Raw genomic sequence first — 17,518 nt, 5'->3', positions numbered from 1 at the left:
GTATTTCACTACTTATACGTATATATTTTACTACTTGTACGTGTATTTCAATACATGTAAGTGTATTTCACTACTTTTGAGTGTATTTCATTACCTTTACGTGTATTTCACTAATGTAAGTGTAGTTTGCTAATTGTACGTGATTTCACATCTTGAACGTATATTTTACTGCTAGTACGTGTATTTTATTACTTCAAAGTGTATTTCACTTGTTGTACGTGTATTCAACTACCTGTACATGTAATTCACTACCTGTACGTGTTTTTCACTACTTGTACGTGTATTTCACTTCTTGTACGTGTATTCCACTACTTGTACGTGTATTCAACTACATGTAAGTGTATTCCACTACCTGTACGTGTATTCCACTACTTGTACGTGTATTCAACTACATGTACGTGTATTCCACTACTTGTACGTGTATTCCACTACTTGTACGTGTATTCCACTACATGTACGTGTATTCCACTACTTGTACGTGTATTCCACTACTTGTACGTGTATTCCACTACTTGTACGTGTATTCCACTACTTGTACGTGTATTCCACTATTTGTACGTGTATTCCACTACTTGTACGTGTATTCCACTACTTGTACGTGTATTCCACTACTTGTACGTGTATTCCACTACTTGTACGTGTATTCCACTACTTGTACGTGTATTCCACTACATGTACGTGTATTCCACTACATGTACGTGTATTCCACTACATGTACGTGTATTCCACTACTTGTACGTGTATTCCACTACATGTACGTGTATTCCACTACTTGTACGTGTAGTCCACTACATGTACGTGTATTCCACTACATGTACGTGTAGTCCACTACATGTACGTGTATTCCACTACATGTACGTGTATTCCACTACTTGTACGTGTAGTCCACTCCATGTACGTGTATTCCACTACATGTACGTGTATTCCACTACTTGTACGTGTATTCCACTACTTGTACGTGTAGTCCACTACATGTACGTGTATTCCACTACATGTACGTGTATTCCTGTACGTGTATTCCACTTCCTGTACAAGTGTTTCACTACCTGTACATTTATTTCACTACTTGTACGCGTATTTCACTACTTGTACGTATATTCCACTACTGGTAGAAGTAGATACTTTAAACTTGCTTATTGCCTTTTTATACAAATATATTGCAAAAAATGAAAACATCGTGATAGACTTATTTCTTTTACGTCTTCATTTCGCTTCTAATGTAGGTAGGTATAACTTTTATAACTTTAGTGCCAAACACACAGTCCTAAATCTGGGCATATCATTATATTGGTTAATTGGTAAGAATTAAAATGTAAACAGGTCAAATCTAACATAATTATAATGGTCTATTTTTTTACACAAATAACACATTCTGTATTTAGCATTTTATTCAGTTTTATTTCGGAAATTCCTACAAAAATACACACAAAAACACATTTTTATTCTTTCCGTCTCCAATTCATTTAAACATTAGGTCAAGCTGTTTTTTTATACAAACAATTCAATTTTTACACACAAAGTTATAAAAAAAATATATATAAAGTAAATGATCAGAGATTATAACAAAGAAAACAGCTGTTGTATCTAATTAAAATCATACAAAAACACACTTTCTTCTTCCAGACATCAACACAAACTTTGGTTTGGGATTCACAGATTCTAAACCTAACAATACAAGTGTTACTCTTGAAATAAGGACTTTGCTTCCGACCACTCAATATTATGAATCTTTCAAATGGAAGTGCTGCGGAAGAAACGCCAATGCTCCTTCATAATTTCATCATTTAAAAGGGGCATTTTAATGATAATTTAAACTAGTAATGAACATTACAATACTTGTGTATTTTGCTCGTTTGTAAAAAGTTTCATTTGGGTTTTTTACTGAACACTTTAGTTATGATGGAGGTTAACCGCGTTGCATAATGTTCGCAATAACGATCCCATGGCTGACACAAAAGCCTGGATTTATTTCTTGAAAACACAACAGCCTACAAAGCCCATTTACCAAGAGTATTTTTTGCTATAACATTATACAAAATCTGAACAGAATTCTGGTTTTTAATATTCTCAATTTTTGCTATACATTCATTGTCATTGAGCATGATATTCATATTGCAACATATTCTTATGAATGTTCCAGTTGTCTACTTCATGTTTTATTTACAATATGGGCGCTTGGCGATTGGATCTTTTCCATTTTCATGAAGATCTCATAAATGGGACACCCAGGTTTGTTTTTAGTTTTCGAAGAGCTATCAATAACACCACCAATGTCCCAGAATCACAACACACGTTTATTCCGTTAAATAATTTGCTTGCCTAAAAGGATATAACTACGGAGTTTCCAAACGTTTTCTAGCTACTACCACTCTGTTATGGGAGTTCCACAGGTAAAATTGAATTGAAGATATACAAGTAGCAATCAGTAGGTTTGGTTCGTATGTTAAAGTGTTGCGACTGTAGTACAGCCGAGGGTCGTTACATTCAACAATGTCCTGTTTGAGCAATCAATGAGATGGTTGGTTCCGTAAGTTGGTCCAATAAGTCCCTCCGCAGCTGGACTGGTATGTTCAACAGAATGGTCAGGCGCTTCAGATGAGATTTCTGTAACAAAGAATATAAAACTGGAAACTCATAAAAGAAGCAATGTACTTGGAATACTCTCAATGAACATTGGAAACACGCCACGGAGCGGACGCCAATGCTCGTCTTTATTTTTGAAGTCGAAAAGGGAGCATACCTCAGTATTTTTGTTTAGGCCAGTAAATATTACTGTATTTAAATTAGAATTATGCCCCTTAGTAAGAATGATGACATTGTCTCTACCTATGTGTATACAAATGGTTAAAATGCTCTAGCGGTAAAGGTATCCGTATCTCACCAAAGACGGCCAAGCGAGTGTGGGTTCGATACCCACCAGGGTCCTTTCCCATGGCGTCTCAAAAATTGACTTTCCGAATTATGTACAACTTTATGCCCCTTGTTGAACATGTGTTTTATTTTTATCTGCTAAAAAGTATACAGAGATTCTATGAATGTTCTTTACAGTTTTTAGTTAATAAGGCCAAAGCATACTTTTGGTTAGCAAATGCCAACAAAGGATATAACAATATCATAACTTTCCTTTGCAAAACAGATTTGACGCACGCATTTGACAAGAATGTATTTAATACTTGTACACTAAAAGGATATCATCTTCTTTATAAAAACTGAATGCCGCAAACACGTATGTTTTTGAAAAAAAGTATATGCTTTTTCCTCACCTTCTCATTTATCCTCAAAAACATATGGATAAAGATCAGTGGTACTGCTGCTGGCTTGGTCAGTATCAACATGAACTGGAAGAGACGTTGATCAGGGATGTTTCCTAAAGTTGGTGAGTGACAGCTCGCTGAAGAAATAAAACACATCACAATTACTAAATGAAAAAGTCAGTAAGTGTTATCATATATAGTACTAAATGCACAGTTAAACAAACTTCAACACAAGAAATACAATGACAATTGATCTGTTTAAATATTATATAAGCACTACTAGAAATATTCAATAACAATAGATGTAAAAGAAAAAAAAAGATCGTTCACTCCCAGTTTTGTACACAGTATTTAAGGGAAGGTTTTCCTTGTTATGCTGGTGTCTCATTGTTGCATTTACATCCCGAGTGTCTGAGCTGAAGCTACCATAGGCTTTGACTAAGGCCGATCAGATTTATCAGTCACCTTGACGATACTGTCCTTGTGTGACCTTTAAACTATGAATAATAATAATAATAATAATAATAATAATAATAATAATAATAATAATAATAATAATAAAATAATAATAATAATAATAATAAAATAATAATAATAATAATAATAATAATAATAATAATAATAATAATAAAATAATAATAATAATAATAATGATAAACAAAACACAAGTGACATAATTTAAGTTATCTATTAATTTGATTTACATCGCCAGAGCAGCATACCTATAATGTTGATCATCTTTGTCCAGGATAGGATCCGGAAGTCCCTGTGATGATAATTCCTGACCTCGTGGTCCGCTTTGGTAAGTAGCAACTGGTATCTCTACATTTTCGTATGTGAAACGTGTACTGTATTTTCCTGCAGTGGTTCGCATTCCACTGCCTGATGTCTGCCACTTTGTTGATTTCACTTCACAAAGACTGAAAGCTAGATCTTTGTCTATAAAACATAATTGCAGACGACAACATTGTTTAAGCAAGCTGTGAATCATTCGTAATAAGTTATTTTTCTTACAATTACATAAATACCCATTGAACTATTAATCTAAAAGGAAAATGTTTATATTTCAGTCAGAGATTTTTCAAACATTATAAAAAATATTAGAAACTTTTCGGTATTTGTTTTGTCTTCTTTACAAATAAAAACACGAATATATGGGTTTGTGTGAACATTTTTTGCGCAACATATTTTATCACATAAAACAGGATGATTGATTATTTTTATCATGAATTACATATATTTTATTTATGTACAGACCAGCCTAATTTCTTCGTGGTTTTAGTTGTTCATTTAATAGATGGCTTGTGGTTTACAAATGTATATACGAGTACCTAATGCCAAGGCGACACCAGAGTGCTGAGAGTCCGGTACCAGAGATGTCTAGTGGTCTTCTGGCACAAGGCGACACCAGAGTGCTGAGAGTCCGGTACCAGAGATGTCTAGTGGTCTTCTGGCACAAGGCGACACAAGAGTGCTGAGTGTCAGGTACCAGAGATGTCTAGTGGTCTTCTGGCGCATTGCGACACAAGAGTGCTGAGAGTCAGGGACCAGAGATGTCTGGTGGTCTTCTGGCGCAAGGAGACACCAGAGTGCTGAGAGTCCGGTACCAGAGATGTCTAGTGGTCTTTTGGCACAAGGCTACACCTGAGTGCTGAGGGTCCGGTACCAGAGATGTCTGGTGGTCTCCTGGTGCATTGCGACACCAGAGTGCTGAGAGTCAGGTACCAAAGATATCTGGTGGTCTTCTGGCGCAAGGAGACAACAGAGTGCTGAGAGTCAGGTACCAGAGATGTCTGGTGGTCTTCTGGCGCAACTTCATGCGCATTTGCAAAACATCAGCCATTTTCCATAGAAAACAACATCGGAAGTAGTTTCAGTGTTAATTGTGTATTGTATACTACTATGTTCAAGTTCAATTGCCATTGAAGTGTATTAGTGCATAACTTATTAAGGTTCCTAGAGGAAAGCCATTGGGTTAAACTGCTACATTTTAATTACTACGCGATCAACTTGTAGCGTACTTAAATGTAAACATTCTGACATTGTAAACCGCCAGTATACATCAGAGGTAGTTTTCGATGGAAAGTGGCCGAGTTGTTCAGATGGATAAAGGAAAAGATCACTACAAATGCCTCATGTGTTCAGAAAAGACACAAATAAACAACTATATGACTCATGCTCATGTCCATTTCGTTGTAAAGTAAAGAGATATTTACTGATTATGTAATGGTTAATAATTGTTAGTACGTCATTACTAACATAAGAACATATAAAATGTTTTAGTGGTCAACATACTATTTTGTAAACTACCCACTTTCTTGACCAGTCAATATTCATTTTTACCGCCTTATCTGATAAAAATCAAACTGCTTATTTACAGAAATAAATGTCAGAAAAATCAGAACACTTGAGAAGTATTTCCTTTTCAAAGGACAAAATAAAATGTTGACCACTCATTAAATAGATGTTTGGTTTAGAAATTCCAAGTGACTGTGATCACATTGTGACCACTTTTAACCGACGAAAATCAACCCGTTTGTTAAAGTTCCTTCTTTTATCATAACAAATGAAACATCTTCAAATTTGCATTCTACTAAATTGCAAATCAAATAATGATAAAATGCAAGCACAATACATGAAAAATAGAAGTATACACTCTTAAGTGTTTTTACATATGAAATAACGTCTTAATAGATGACCATCTGATCAACATTATTAAACATAGGTTCGCAATGAAAATTACAATATTATTGACAATATCTACCATCTACATATGATCCAACAGTTTATGTGAATACATGCATAATTTAAAGTTCAGAGCAAACATAATCTACAGAGAATTGCACCAAAGAGATAGCATATAGCGAACTATATGGCAAATTCTAATGGACATATAATTGTCGATTCTAAACAAAATACATGTAAATATACATTGATATGTCAATAGTTTTCTTTTTCAAACACATTCATCACTTCTTTAGATTTCATCGTTTAAAAAAGTGACAAAACTAGTAATTGTTGAATGTTTGTTTTTTAGAACAACATGAAGATTAATCATCAATCATGAGGCTGCACGGATGTGTGTGTGTGAACTAAGGTAAGTTATATGTCATTATGCTGCACAGATGTGTTAGTGCATTAAGGTAAGCCATCCGTCATTATGCTGCAAAGATGTGTGAGTGAACTAAGGTAAGCTATCTGTCATTATGAGGCACAGATGTGTTAGTGCATTAAGGTAAGCCATTCGTCAGTATGCTGCAAAGATGTGTGAGTAAACCCCATCCGTCATAAGGCTGCACAGATATGTTAGTGCATATTAAGGTAAGCCATCCGTCATTATGCTGCAAAGATGTGTGAATGAACTAAGGTAAGCCATCAGTCATTATGCTGCAAAAAAGTGTTAATGTATTAAGGTAAGCTATCTAATATTCGATTGCAAAGCCGTGTTAGTGCATTAAGGTAAGTAACCCATCATCGAGCTGCAAAGATGTATTATTGCATTAAGGAAAGCCATCCTTTATTAGAATGAAAAGGCGTGTAAGTGCATCAGGATAAACCAATAGATAAGACATCCATCTTTAGGATATAAAGCTGTGTTTGTGCATTAAGGTAAGCCATCCATCTTTAGGATACAAAGATGTGTTAATGCATTAAGGTAAGCCATTTATCATAAGTATACAAAATATGTGTTAGTGCATTAAGGTAAACCATCCATCATAAGGACGCATATATGTGTAAGTGCATTAAGATAAGCCATCAATAATAAGGATGCAAAGACATGTTAGTGCATTAAGATAAGCCATCTATCATTAGGGTGCAAAGATTGGTTAGTGCATTAAGGTATGCCACCCATAACAAGGATGCAAAGACGTGTTAGTGCATTAAGGTATGCCACCCATCATTAGGATGCAAATACGTGTTAGTGCATTAAGCTAAGCCACCCATAATAAGGATGAAAAGACGTATTAGTGCATAAAGGTATGTCAACCATAATAAGGATGCAAAGACGTGTAAGTGCATTAAGCTAAGCCACCCGTACTAATGATGCAAAGACGTATTAGTGCATTAAGGTAAGCCACCCATAATAAGGATGCAAAGACGTGTTAGTGAATTAAGGTAAGCCAACCATCATTAGGATGCAAAGATGTGTAAGTGCAATAATCTAAGCCACCCATCAATAAGCTGCAATAAGATGTGTTAGTGTCAAGGTAAGCCATCCATCATAAGGATGCAGCTTTGTGTTGGTGCATTAAGGTAAGACATCCATCATAAGGATACAAAGATGTTTTAGTACATTAAGGCAAACAATCTATCATAAGGACGCGTAGATGTGTTAGTACATTAAGGAAAGCCATCCATAATAAGGATGCAAAAAAGTGTTAGTCCATCAAGGTAAGCCATCCACCATTAGGGTGCAAAGATTTGTTTATGCATTACGGTAAGCCATCCATCATTAGGATGAAAAGACGTGTAAGTGCATTAAACTAAGTCATCCGTCATTAGGATGCAAAAATGTGTTGGTGCATTAAGGACTTAGCAATTTCTCATTAGGATGCAAATATGTGTTGGTGCATTAAGGTAAGCCATCCATCATTAGGATGCAAATATGTGTTGGTGCATTAAGGTAAGCCATCCATCATTAGGATGCAAATATGTGTTGGTGCATTAAGGTAAGCCATCCATCATTAGGATGCAAATATGTGTTGGTGCATTAAGGTAAGCCATTGATCATTTTGCTAAGATGTGTTAGTGCATTAAGGTGAGCCGTCAATCGTTTGGATGCAAAGACGTGTTAGTGTATTTTAGATAGTAAAATCAAGATTTATTATATGTCTAATTCATATTTGACTAACCGTTATATTCTTTTGCATGAATTACGTTTTTCAAATACACCACAATGACACAAACTTTTTGTGAATACTTTAACAATAATCAAACTTTACATTTAGCAACTTTAAAATGAAACCAGTAGCAATGAATTTATGATGGATGGCTTACCTTAAGAGCATATACACGCATTATTATATTAAAGCTACCTCTATCAATGCGTTTACTATACCTTTGCCAGTTATTTTAATATTTACTTAAAACAGACCACTCTCATCCTTAATAAACATTAATTAAACATGTATGTCATCAGATTGCAAAACTGTGAATGAATCTTTCTATAACTATAAACGTTAATGAATATTGGTGTAACTATAAATGTTAATGAATAATGGTGTAACTATAAATGTTAATGAATATTGGTGTAACTATTAATGTTAATAAATATTGGTGTAACTATAAATATTAATGAATATTGGTGTAACTATAAATATTAATGAATATTGGTGTAACTATAAATGTTAATGAATATTGGTGTAACTATTAATGTTAATAAATATTGTCATAACTATAAATGTTAATGAATATTGCTATAACTATCAATGTTAATGAATATTGTTATAACTTTTAGTTATATATGTACACTATGTACTATTGATGATCTTTTCAGGCTATACCACATTGATTATCACTGGTGTTGTAAACACTGGCTCGATTGTTCAGAACTTTGTCGAAGTAATCAATATGATTTACGACATCGATAATAACGTTTAAAAATTAACTATTTCATTATGAGCTCGCGTATTGATATGAAATATATAACATACATCTTCTTGGGCGGCCTTAAATCTTTTCTAAGATATACAACAGACATCGATTAAATCCATTAGATTTTCGGAGCAGCAACGATCTGAAAGTAAGCGATTACGTTAACAACGTTGTTAACTTGAAAAATGTTCCGTACAATCGGCCAAGTATTCGAATTATCCTCACATTTACACAGTAAGTATTACTTTCATAAACCCGAGTAGTTATATACAATATCACGAACATTTTATGTTTATCTAAAGTATCCCACTTGATCCAACAAACTATTTGCACAAAATATGTCTTTTGGTATCATAAACCTGTAAGCAAAGTTGTTCCTAGGACTGTGATTCACGGATCAAAACAATGTTTAATTAAATAATAAATCAAAATATTTACAAGATATGAAAAACATATTTAAAGCTGCACTCTCACAGATTGAACGTTTTGACAACTTTTAAGTCTTGAAACAAGCCAATTTTTGCGAAAATCCATGGAAACCAGTTATATAAAACTGCTGACAAAATATTAAAGCTCAGATTTAGGTTAACGTTTTATGCATTTTTGTTAAACCGTTAGTAAGGTTAAAGCCATTAAACATTAATTTTCGAACGGAAATATGCAAATCTGCGATCCGATCATTTGTCAGCATTCTTTTATCATTGGTTTGCAGATATTTACTTAAAAATTTTCTCTTTCCAAGACAAAACATTAAAAAGTTGTAAAAATGGTTAATCTGTGATAGTGCAGCTTTAAGAAGTTAAAAAGAAAAGAAAATTCATTTTCTTAAAATGTTTAAGTTATATTGGATAACTTGCACAAATCTTAGCTATTCAACTGATGTAACCGTGGGGTATATTAATAAAAAATATTGTTCAAGAAAATGACATTCATACTGATAACGCCCAGATTACTTACCCTTAGCATTTTTCAAATAACTTAATCTCACGTTTATCTTTTACGATTATTTACATGTGGTACGGCGGAGATTGTGTTGTTTATCACGCTCTGGTATATCAAGGGTTGTTTTTAAAGTAACATTGTCCATTCTTTGCTTTCGTAGTTTCTTTGTAAAGTGTTCACCATTTGCAAATGTCACCTCCATAGGCGGTGTCTTCTTCCGCATCTGATTATTGATAGATACACTAAACACCTCCAGCTGGGCCGGGGCGATGGTCATATGCATGAGACGAAGGTTAAAAAAATAGATCTCAGCGAGGTCCGTGCAGGAGGACAGGTCCAGGTGGAAGTCGTCAGGAAATGTTAATGTGGCCAGCTGCAGTTTTTGTAGTTTACCACACTGCCGTATATTAAGGGTTTCATTTAAAGTAACGTGGACCAGACAGAGCATTCGTAATTTCTCTGTAAACTGTTCACCTTGTGCGAATGTCACCTCCATAGGCGGTGTCTTCTTCCGCATCTGATTATTGATTTTAACAAAGAACACCTCCAGCTGGGCCGGGGCGATGGTCACATGGTGGAGACGGAGATTTTCTAGTGTAACTTCAGTGAGGTCCGTGAATGAGGAAAGGTCCAGGTGAAAGTCGTCAGGAAATGTTAATGTGTCCAGCTTCAGTATTTGTAGTTTATCACACTGCCGTATATTAAGGGTTTCATTAAAAGTAACGTTGTGCAGACCGAGCTTTCGTAATTTCTCTGTAAACTGTTCCCCGCGTGCGAATGTCACCTCCATTGGGGGTGTCTTCTCCAGCATGTCATCCTTGATGTAGACCCAGAACTTCTCCACCTGGGCCGGGGCTATGGTCACATGGTGGAGACGGAGATTCCATAGTGTAACTTCAGTGAGGTCCGTGAAAGAGGACAGGTCCAGGTGAAAGTCGTCAGGAAATGTTAATGTGTCCAGGTGCAGTTTTTGTAGTTTATGACACTGCCGTAGATTAAGGATTTCATTTAAAGTAACGTTATCCAGACTGAGCTCTCGTAATTTCTCTGTAAACTGTTCCCCGCGTGCGAATGTCACCTCCATTGGGGGTGTGTTCTCCAGCATGTCATCCTTGATGTAGACACAGAACTCCTCCAGCTGGGCCGGGGCTATGGTCACATGGTGGAGACGGAGATTCCATAGTGTAACTTCAGTGAGGTCCGTGCAAGAGGACAGGTCCAGGTGGAAGTCGTCAGGAAATGTTAATGTGTCCAGCTGCAGTTTTTGTAGTTTATCACACTGCCGTATATTAAGGGTTTCATTAAAAGTAACGTTTATCAGAGTGAGCTTTCGTAATTTCTCTGTAAACTGTTCACCTTGTGCGAATGTCACCTCCATAGGCGGTGTCTTCTTCCGCATCTGATTATTGATTTTAACAAAGAACACCTCCAGCTGGGCCGGGGCGATGGTCACATGGTGGAGACGGAGATTATGTAGTGTAACTTCAGTGAGGTCCGTGAATGAGGAAAGGTCCAGGTGAAAGTCGTCAGGAAATGTTAATGTGTCCAGCTTCAGTTTTTGTAGTTTATCACACTGCCGTATATTAAGGGTTTCATTAAAAGTAACGTTTTTCAGACTGAGCACTCGTAATTTCTCTGTAAACTGTTCCCCGCGTGCGAATGTCACCTCCATTGGGGGTGTCTTCTCCAGCATGTCACCCATGATGTAGACCCAGAACTCCTCCAGCTGGGCCGGGGCGATGGTCACATGGTGGAGACGGAGATCCAGTAGTGTTACTTTAGTCAGGTCCGTGAATGAGGAAAGGTCCAGGTGAAAGTCGTCAGGAAATGTTAATGTGTCCAGCTTCAGTTTTTGTAGTTTATCACACTGCCGTATATTAAGGGTTTCATTAAAAGTAACGTTTATCAGACTGAGCTTTCGTAATTTGTCTGTAAACTGTTCCCCGTGTGCGAATGTCACCTCCATTGGGGGTGTCTTCTCCAGCATGTCAGCCTTGATGTAGACCCAGAACTCCTCCACCTGGGCCGGGGCTATGGTCACATGGTGGAGACGGAGATTCTGTAGTGTTACGTCAATGAGGTCCGTGAATGAGGAAAGGTCCAGGTGAAAGTCGTCAGGAAATGTTAATGTGCCCAGCTGCAGTTTTTGTAGTTTATCACACTGCCGTATATTAAGGGTTTCATTAAAAGTAACGTTGACCAGACTGAGCTCTCGTAATTTCTCTGTAAACTGTTCCCCGCGTGCGAATGTCACCTCCATTGGGGGTGTCTTCTCCAGCATGTCATCCTTGATGTATACCCAGAACTCCTCCAGCTGTGCCGGGGCGATAGTCACATGATCGAGGTGGACGTTATTCAGAACCAAAATTGTAAGATTTTCACATGATGACAGGTGTAGGTTGTCATTTTCTATGTAAAAATTGAACAGACACAGGACTGTTAATTTGTTTAAAGAACATGTTGGAATAGTTTGTGGATAAGCATCGTTCTCATTTTCACTGAATATACATAATGTGTTCAGTTGTTCCATGCCTGTCATGCTGATGATAACAGGGTATTCTTCGGAACATTCAATTATGCACGACTTCAATCCATTACGGCTGTGTTGCAAGAGTGGATAATATGCCGCATTGTTTTCCCTATCTAGGTGTGCATGTCTGAACGTAAGTTGCGGATTTGACACACCATTATTTACACATTCGTTGTACGAAAGTAGCACGGCGTCTTGGTACTCGATGATCTCATTTTTATAACATGTATATCCTCTGTAAAACTCCCGCTTCGTATCCCCGAACATTTCCGAACATCGCCGGCCATGCTCGTAATTCATCACGCACAGGAAGGACATTAAGTCCGGTGAAAACGCAGTATTGAAGTTGTTCTCAAACGCAAGCCAGTCTTCACTCTTGAAATCCAGTGACGAAATAAATAATGCTGCTAACATTTCCTGGTAGGTTTTGTGTAGAAATCGGTACTCTTTGATTTCAATACTGCACTTGTGTGACCTATCGGCTGAGATCAGTCCTGAATGTAAAAGAAATTGCTTATCTTGTAACGAATTCATGGTTGCCTCGTTAAAATTGTTCTTCGAGTTAATTAACATCTCAAAAGCAACTTTTCCTGTTTCATAAATTAAAGAAGATTTTGCTTTACACAGCTTTCGTCCCTCAAAACATTTAGGAAGAGGCCTTTGTGCGGGAGGTGGTGTATGTGGACGTTCTGAGCTATCTTTGCTTTTGTTGTTTACTAAGCTGAACATCATTTCCAATATATCTGCATAGATGTGTGATCTTGTTGGCCCAAGCGTTACACTAGTTTTGTTATTTTTTGGTGTTTCGTCGTCCATACGTCGATCTTGCCAGACGCAGTAAAGTTGGAGTCCCACGAGCGTGTTGGAGGAAAGTGACTGCAGTTTCAGTGTTTGTAAAGTGGCAAAGAAGTCTTCAACTTCAAACTTTGTCCCGTAAAAAATGTTTAAGATTTGATTCACGTGTTCAAACAGCTGTTTTTGGAAATTTTGGCTAAGATCGTCAATACTAACATGCATGTACTTCGGCAATGCCATATCTGCGAGTTTCCATGGGCGGCATGTTATAATTATGCTGTACTTCCGGTTTGCCATTGGTGAGTTCAACGTTGACAAAGAAGTCTCGTCCATTCCATCTAAGATGACCAAACAACGTTCGTCTGTGAATACCCTTTCCAGTTTTTCTCGGTCTTGCTTCTGGTATCCAATCTCCTTTTCCAAGTGAGCAAAGACGATGTCTTCAATGGAATGGGTGCGGTTTGGTGGAATATCCCTCATGGGAATGTAGAGGAGATAGGGTATGTCTTTTAAAGAAGCAAAGGGAATGTCAAACCTCTCTTTAAATTTGCTGATTGTATCCGTTTGGTCGTCATGTAATGCGCACCACAAAACAGCTACAAACTTACAAAATGATGTTTTACCAACACCAGCATTCGCGGTTATGATTGTGATTTTTTTCGTTTTATCATTAGGTGTCAGTAGCTGTTCAAGTGATGTAATAGGAGATTTCTGGTTTTCTGTTGCCCGGTTCTCGGTATCAACCTTTATTTTTTGCAATACTTCAAAAAGCCTTGGAGGAATGAAGAAATCCTCCAGGCGGGAGTCTCCATGACGAAAGAACGGCCCCAGCGAAAGGGTAGAATTGCTTTTTATATGGTGTTGAAGTAAAGTGTTTTTGAGGTCTGAAACATATAATATTTTGGTCATATTCTACATTTGATATTGAACGAATATTTAAGTGACACTGTGAGGCGTAAAGATAGCACGCGACCACAAATGAGAACGACAACGGTGAAATTGATATTACAAAACACACGTTGAACACATTACTTGTACTTGTTTATTCATTTGTGTGTATGTTGTGATTTTAAATTGTATATGTCTTTACGATCAATAGTGAGGTTGCGAAACACTACTTGTACGGCTACTTGTACGGCTACTTGTACGAGTTCGTGTGGACTGCGCAGCACGTCATCGAGAAATGTGTACATGTTGCGACAAACGTCATCGAGGAATGTGTACATATTGCGAACTTCTTCATCGAGGAATGTGTACTTATTGCGCATCGAGTCACCCAGGAATGTGTATTTTAGAATTTCACTAACGATAGCACGAGCAGCGTGATTTATGCAAAAACAGCCAACCAACTAGAACAAGTTTAAGATAAATTAAGCAACGGAATTATAAATACAACTGCAACCACCTGCACGTTTAGTCAAGCGTACGCGTACAATTTATGTTTCGCAACCTCATATAAAGAAACCCCACCATGAGTGTCAAATTAACCACTGGCTTGGGAAACCAAAGATGTCTATTTTAAGACGCGCGTGTTATGTGACAGAATCATGTCAACTGGTCAAAACCGTGCCGTATGATGTACCATGATGTGTATATGAGATTTTAACATGGACAAGTCACGTGAGGTATAATTAACCAAATTGTTTTTTATGTTTAACTATCCTGAAAAAAACGGACCCCGAAAGAAACAAATACCAAATTAGTGATATTCGATGTATAATATAGACTCTAGAGCCTCAATTCTGGACAATCTTCATTTTTTAGATAGACTTTCACAGTATTGAGTTCAAATAAAACTTTTATTTTAGTGGGTTGATCATGGGAATCGCACTGAATGCATCATTTCATATATCAAATACAAAGAATACAAGTACAGCGTATGGGCATTCTGTTTACACTTGTGTTTTGTCATCGAAATTAAAGTAAACGGGAAATATTTCGGTAAGATCTATGATCATATAAATTGTGCTGTTTTTCGACCGGGAAGACTAAAACCTATCCGCTCGCGGACGCTAAACATAGAAATGAATTGGTATGGCATAATTATCCAAAAGCGTTTTCTGGAGGTTTGTAAAACAGGTTTTGAATTTTCAAATGAGAAATAAAATGAGAAAGGTACACACGATAAGGGTGTTATAGTAAGCATTTTATTTTTTAAAGTGACACTCTTAAATCAATACATACACATGTTTAACAAACACCAATTTTGACCGATTGACCTTGTTCTTCTTACTAAATAATGCATTTATGGAAAATATTAATTACTGATAACAAGATTGTAACTGTGTATTCAATAGCAGAAAGTGCAAAAATAATAAATGATTGGTGAATGCTAAAAGATTTACTGTGATCTACTATAGTCTCATAAGATAGAAATACTGTGTTTTATGCTCATTTCTTTCAAATTAAACTCGGTATTCGTCATAAAAACTATTATTTTCGACATTTATTCATCATTGTGGGAATATTAAAACAATATAATTAATTGTGGTAAATCTTTTTGGGAGTAAGATTGCATCTTTAAATGAATGCAACAATTATAACTATTTAACTTTCGAGAGGCTTATTGGCTTTTGATTGCCCTTTTTATTAAGCAAAGGCTGAACAATCTAAATAATCATTATTCAGTTTTGACAATAATACTTGCCATTGTAATTTTGTTATTGTATACTGTTGGATTACAAGTGTTTTCGCCGCTTAAAGGGATACAAAGTGTGAAGATATACTCTATATTCAGTTAAAATTGTGTAGTAATTACTAACCGGGATTTCAATATATTAACAATGATAGTAGACACGCAAATGTTGATATGGTTACAATTGACAGTGATAAAGTAAAAGAATCAAATTTGTCGTTTAAATACCGGATTGCATCGTTCCAAAAGTGTTAACATTTTACCTACCCGTTTTGAAGGCTTCATCCACCTGCTGCTGCTGCTGTAAAATCTCGGCCTTCTGGGCGTCATAGTCTCGCTTGTGGGCTTCTACGTCCTCACCAATGCGATCAACAAGTTCTTCCATGTATGTAGCCACCACATGTGTTTTGTTCTCCAACACTTGGTGAAGTTTCGTGGTGTCTTCGATGTGTCTCTCTATGTCACTGACTAATTCACTTGATTCTTGTGTTCTAATAGGTCCTTGTATATTTTCTATTGGTCTATTCATCTGATGCGACCGCACATTATCACATATTTCTGCTCGATGCGTCCTATGATCAGTTTTTCGTCTTGTCTTTCTCAAATAATTCCCCATGATTGTTATTTTGTATTACCTATATGAACGGTATATTTGTTGTATTAAGCGCGTTTTAACCAACTAATTTTCATCAACGATTGACATCTTTCTTAGAATTAAGTCGTAAAATTTAAAGTTTATTTTTTTAAATATAAGATTCGCATTTTCTGTAAATTTAAATCATAATATTGAATGTCTATAGTGACTTCAAAATGTGATGGATGTTAGGCGCAGGTCTACGTCGACGTTTCAGCATCATCTGAAGTTGTAAAATCAAACAAAAATGTAAATATCGTGTATATTGTTCATAATATAAGTATGATCATAATGACTTTAAAATATGCGCTTTCTTCATATATTATTACATTAAAGCTGCTTATTTCGAACCACGGCTTAATATAAAAACAAACATTTTTGATGGTACCTGTGTGCGTGACCCCAACCCTCGAACATCCCTCAACCCTTCAATATCCGTGTTGCATGAGTAGTCTTCCCCACATGCTAGCACCCCGTCCCTCTGATACATATATGAGTGCCCCAAACCCCAACACATGCCGAGCCCCAAATTCATCTGATACATCAAACGTAACATATGTAGGTGATCCCACACCCGCACAACTCCTCCAAGTTCTCACGATACATTTTTTAATAGACACTCACTCCCAAACACTTCCCTTTTCCCCTAAAACATGTATAATAGCCGCCACGCCTGCATATTTTGTCCGCATACTCCGCATTCATCTGATTCATGTGCCCCTACCGGGCATACTAACAAAACTCCATCGCCCAGATACATGTGTGCGCTTTCTATCCCCAACTGATACATATGTGAGTACCTCCGACTTCCGTACACTCCTCCAACCCCTTCCCGGGCATTACCACCAACAAACAATCCCTACTGATGCATGTGACTCTCTCGGGCATCCCCACCAAAAACAAGATCCCCACTGATGCATGTTCCCCTCCCGGGCATACCGACAAGCTCCACCGCCCTGATACATTTGTGCGAGCTCCACCCCCACTGATACATGTGTGAGTACCCCCATGTCCGCACACTCCCCCGATATCCCTGATACACGTGTAAGTGTTCCATATACCCTCGTATCACCCTGCAATCCCCCGCATGCAAGCACGCACGCACAAACAAACAAGCTGATACATATGTAAAG

The 17,518-nt window shown here is 36.9% G+C and overlaps 1 protein-coding gene across 4 annotated transcripts; it reads right to left on the bottom strand.

The window, feature by feature from the left end:
* Nucleotides 1-1,370: 1,370 nt before the first annotated feature.
* Nucleotides 1,371-16,487, bottom strand: LOC128205724 (uncharacterized). 4 transcript variants are annotated; one of them, XM_052907633.1, is made up of 5 exons: nucleotides 16,019-16,487; nucleotides 3,977-14,000; nucleotides 3,552-3,751; nucleotides 3,264-3,391; nucleotides 1,371-2,604 (listed from the first exon to the last, which is right to left on the bottom strand). In XM_052907633.1, the coding sequence occupies exons 1-2, from the start codon at nucleotides 16,365-16,367 to the stop codon at nucleotides 9,853-9,855; spliced, it is 4,497 nt and encodes a 1,498-aa protein (XP_052763593.1). In that variant the 5' UTR covers nucleotides 16,368-16,487; the 3' UTR covers nucleotides 1,371-2,604; nucleotides 3,264-3,391; nucleotides 3,552-3,751; nucleotides 3,977-9,852. The 4 variants fall into 4 exon arrangements, with proteins under 4 accessions (XP_052763593.1, XP_052763595.1, XP_052763596.1 ...); XM_052907635.1 differs by lacking the exon at nucleotides 3,552-3,751 and having other exon boundaries at nucleotides 3,977-4,181; nucleotides 4,586-14,000; XM_052907636.1 differs by lacking the exon at nucleotides 3,552-3,751 and having other exon boundaries at nucleotides 3,977-4,174; nucleotides 4,586-14,000.
* Nucleotides 16,488-17,518: the final 1,031 nt, after the last annotated feature.

Source organism: Mya arenaria, chromosome 10 (genome assembly GCF_026914265.1).
Source record: "Mya arenaria isolate MELC-2E11 chromosome 10, ASM2691426v1".
Classification (NCBI taxonomy): Eukaryota; Metazoa; Mollusca; class Bivalvia; order Myida; family Myidae; genus Mya; species Mya arenaria.
Note: the sequence above shows the minus strand (reverse complement) of the source record. Positions and strands in the feature narration are given on the sequence as shown.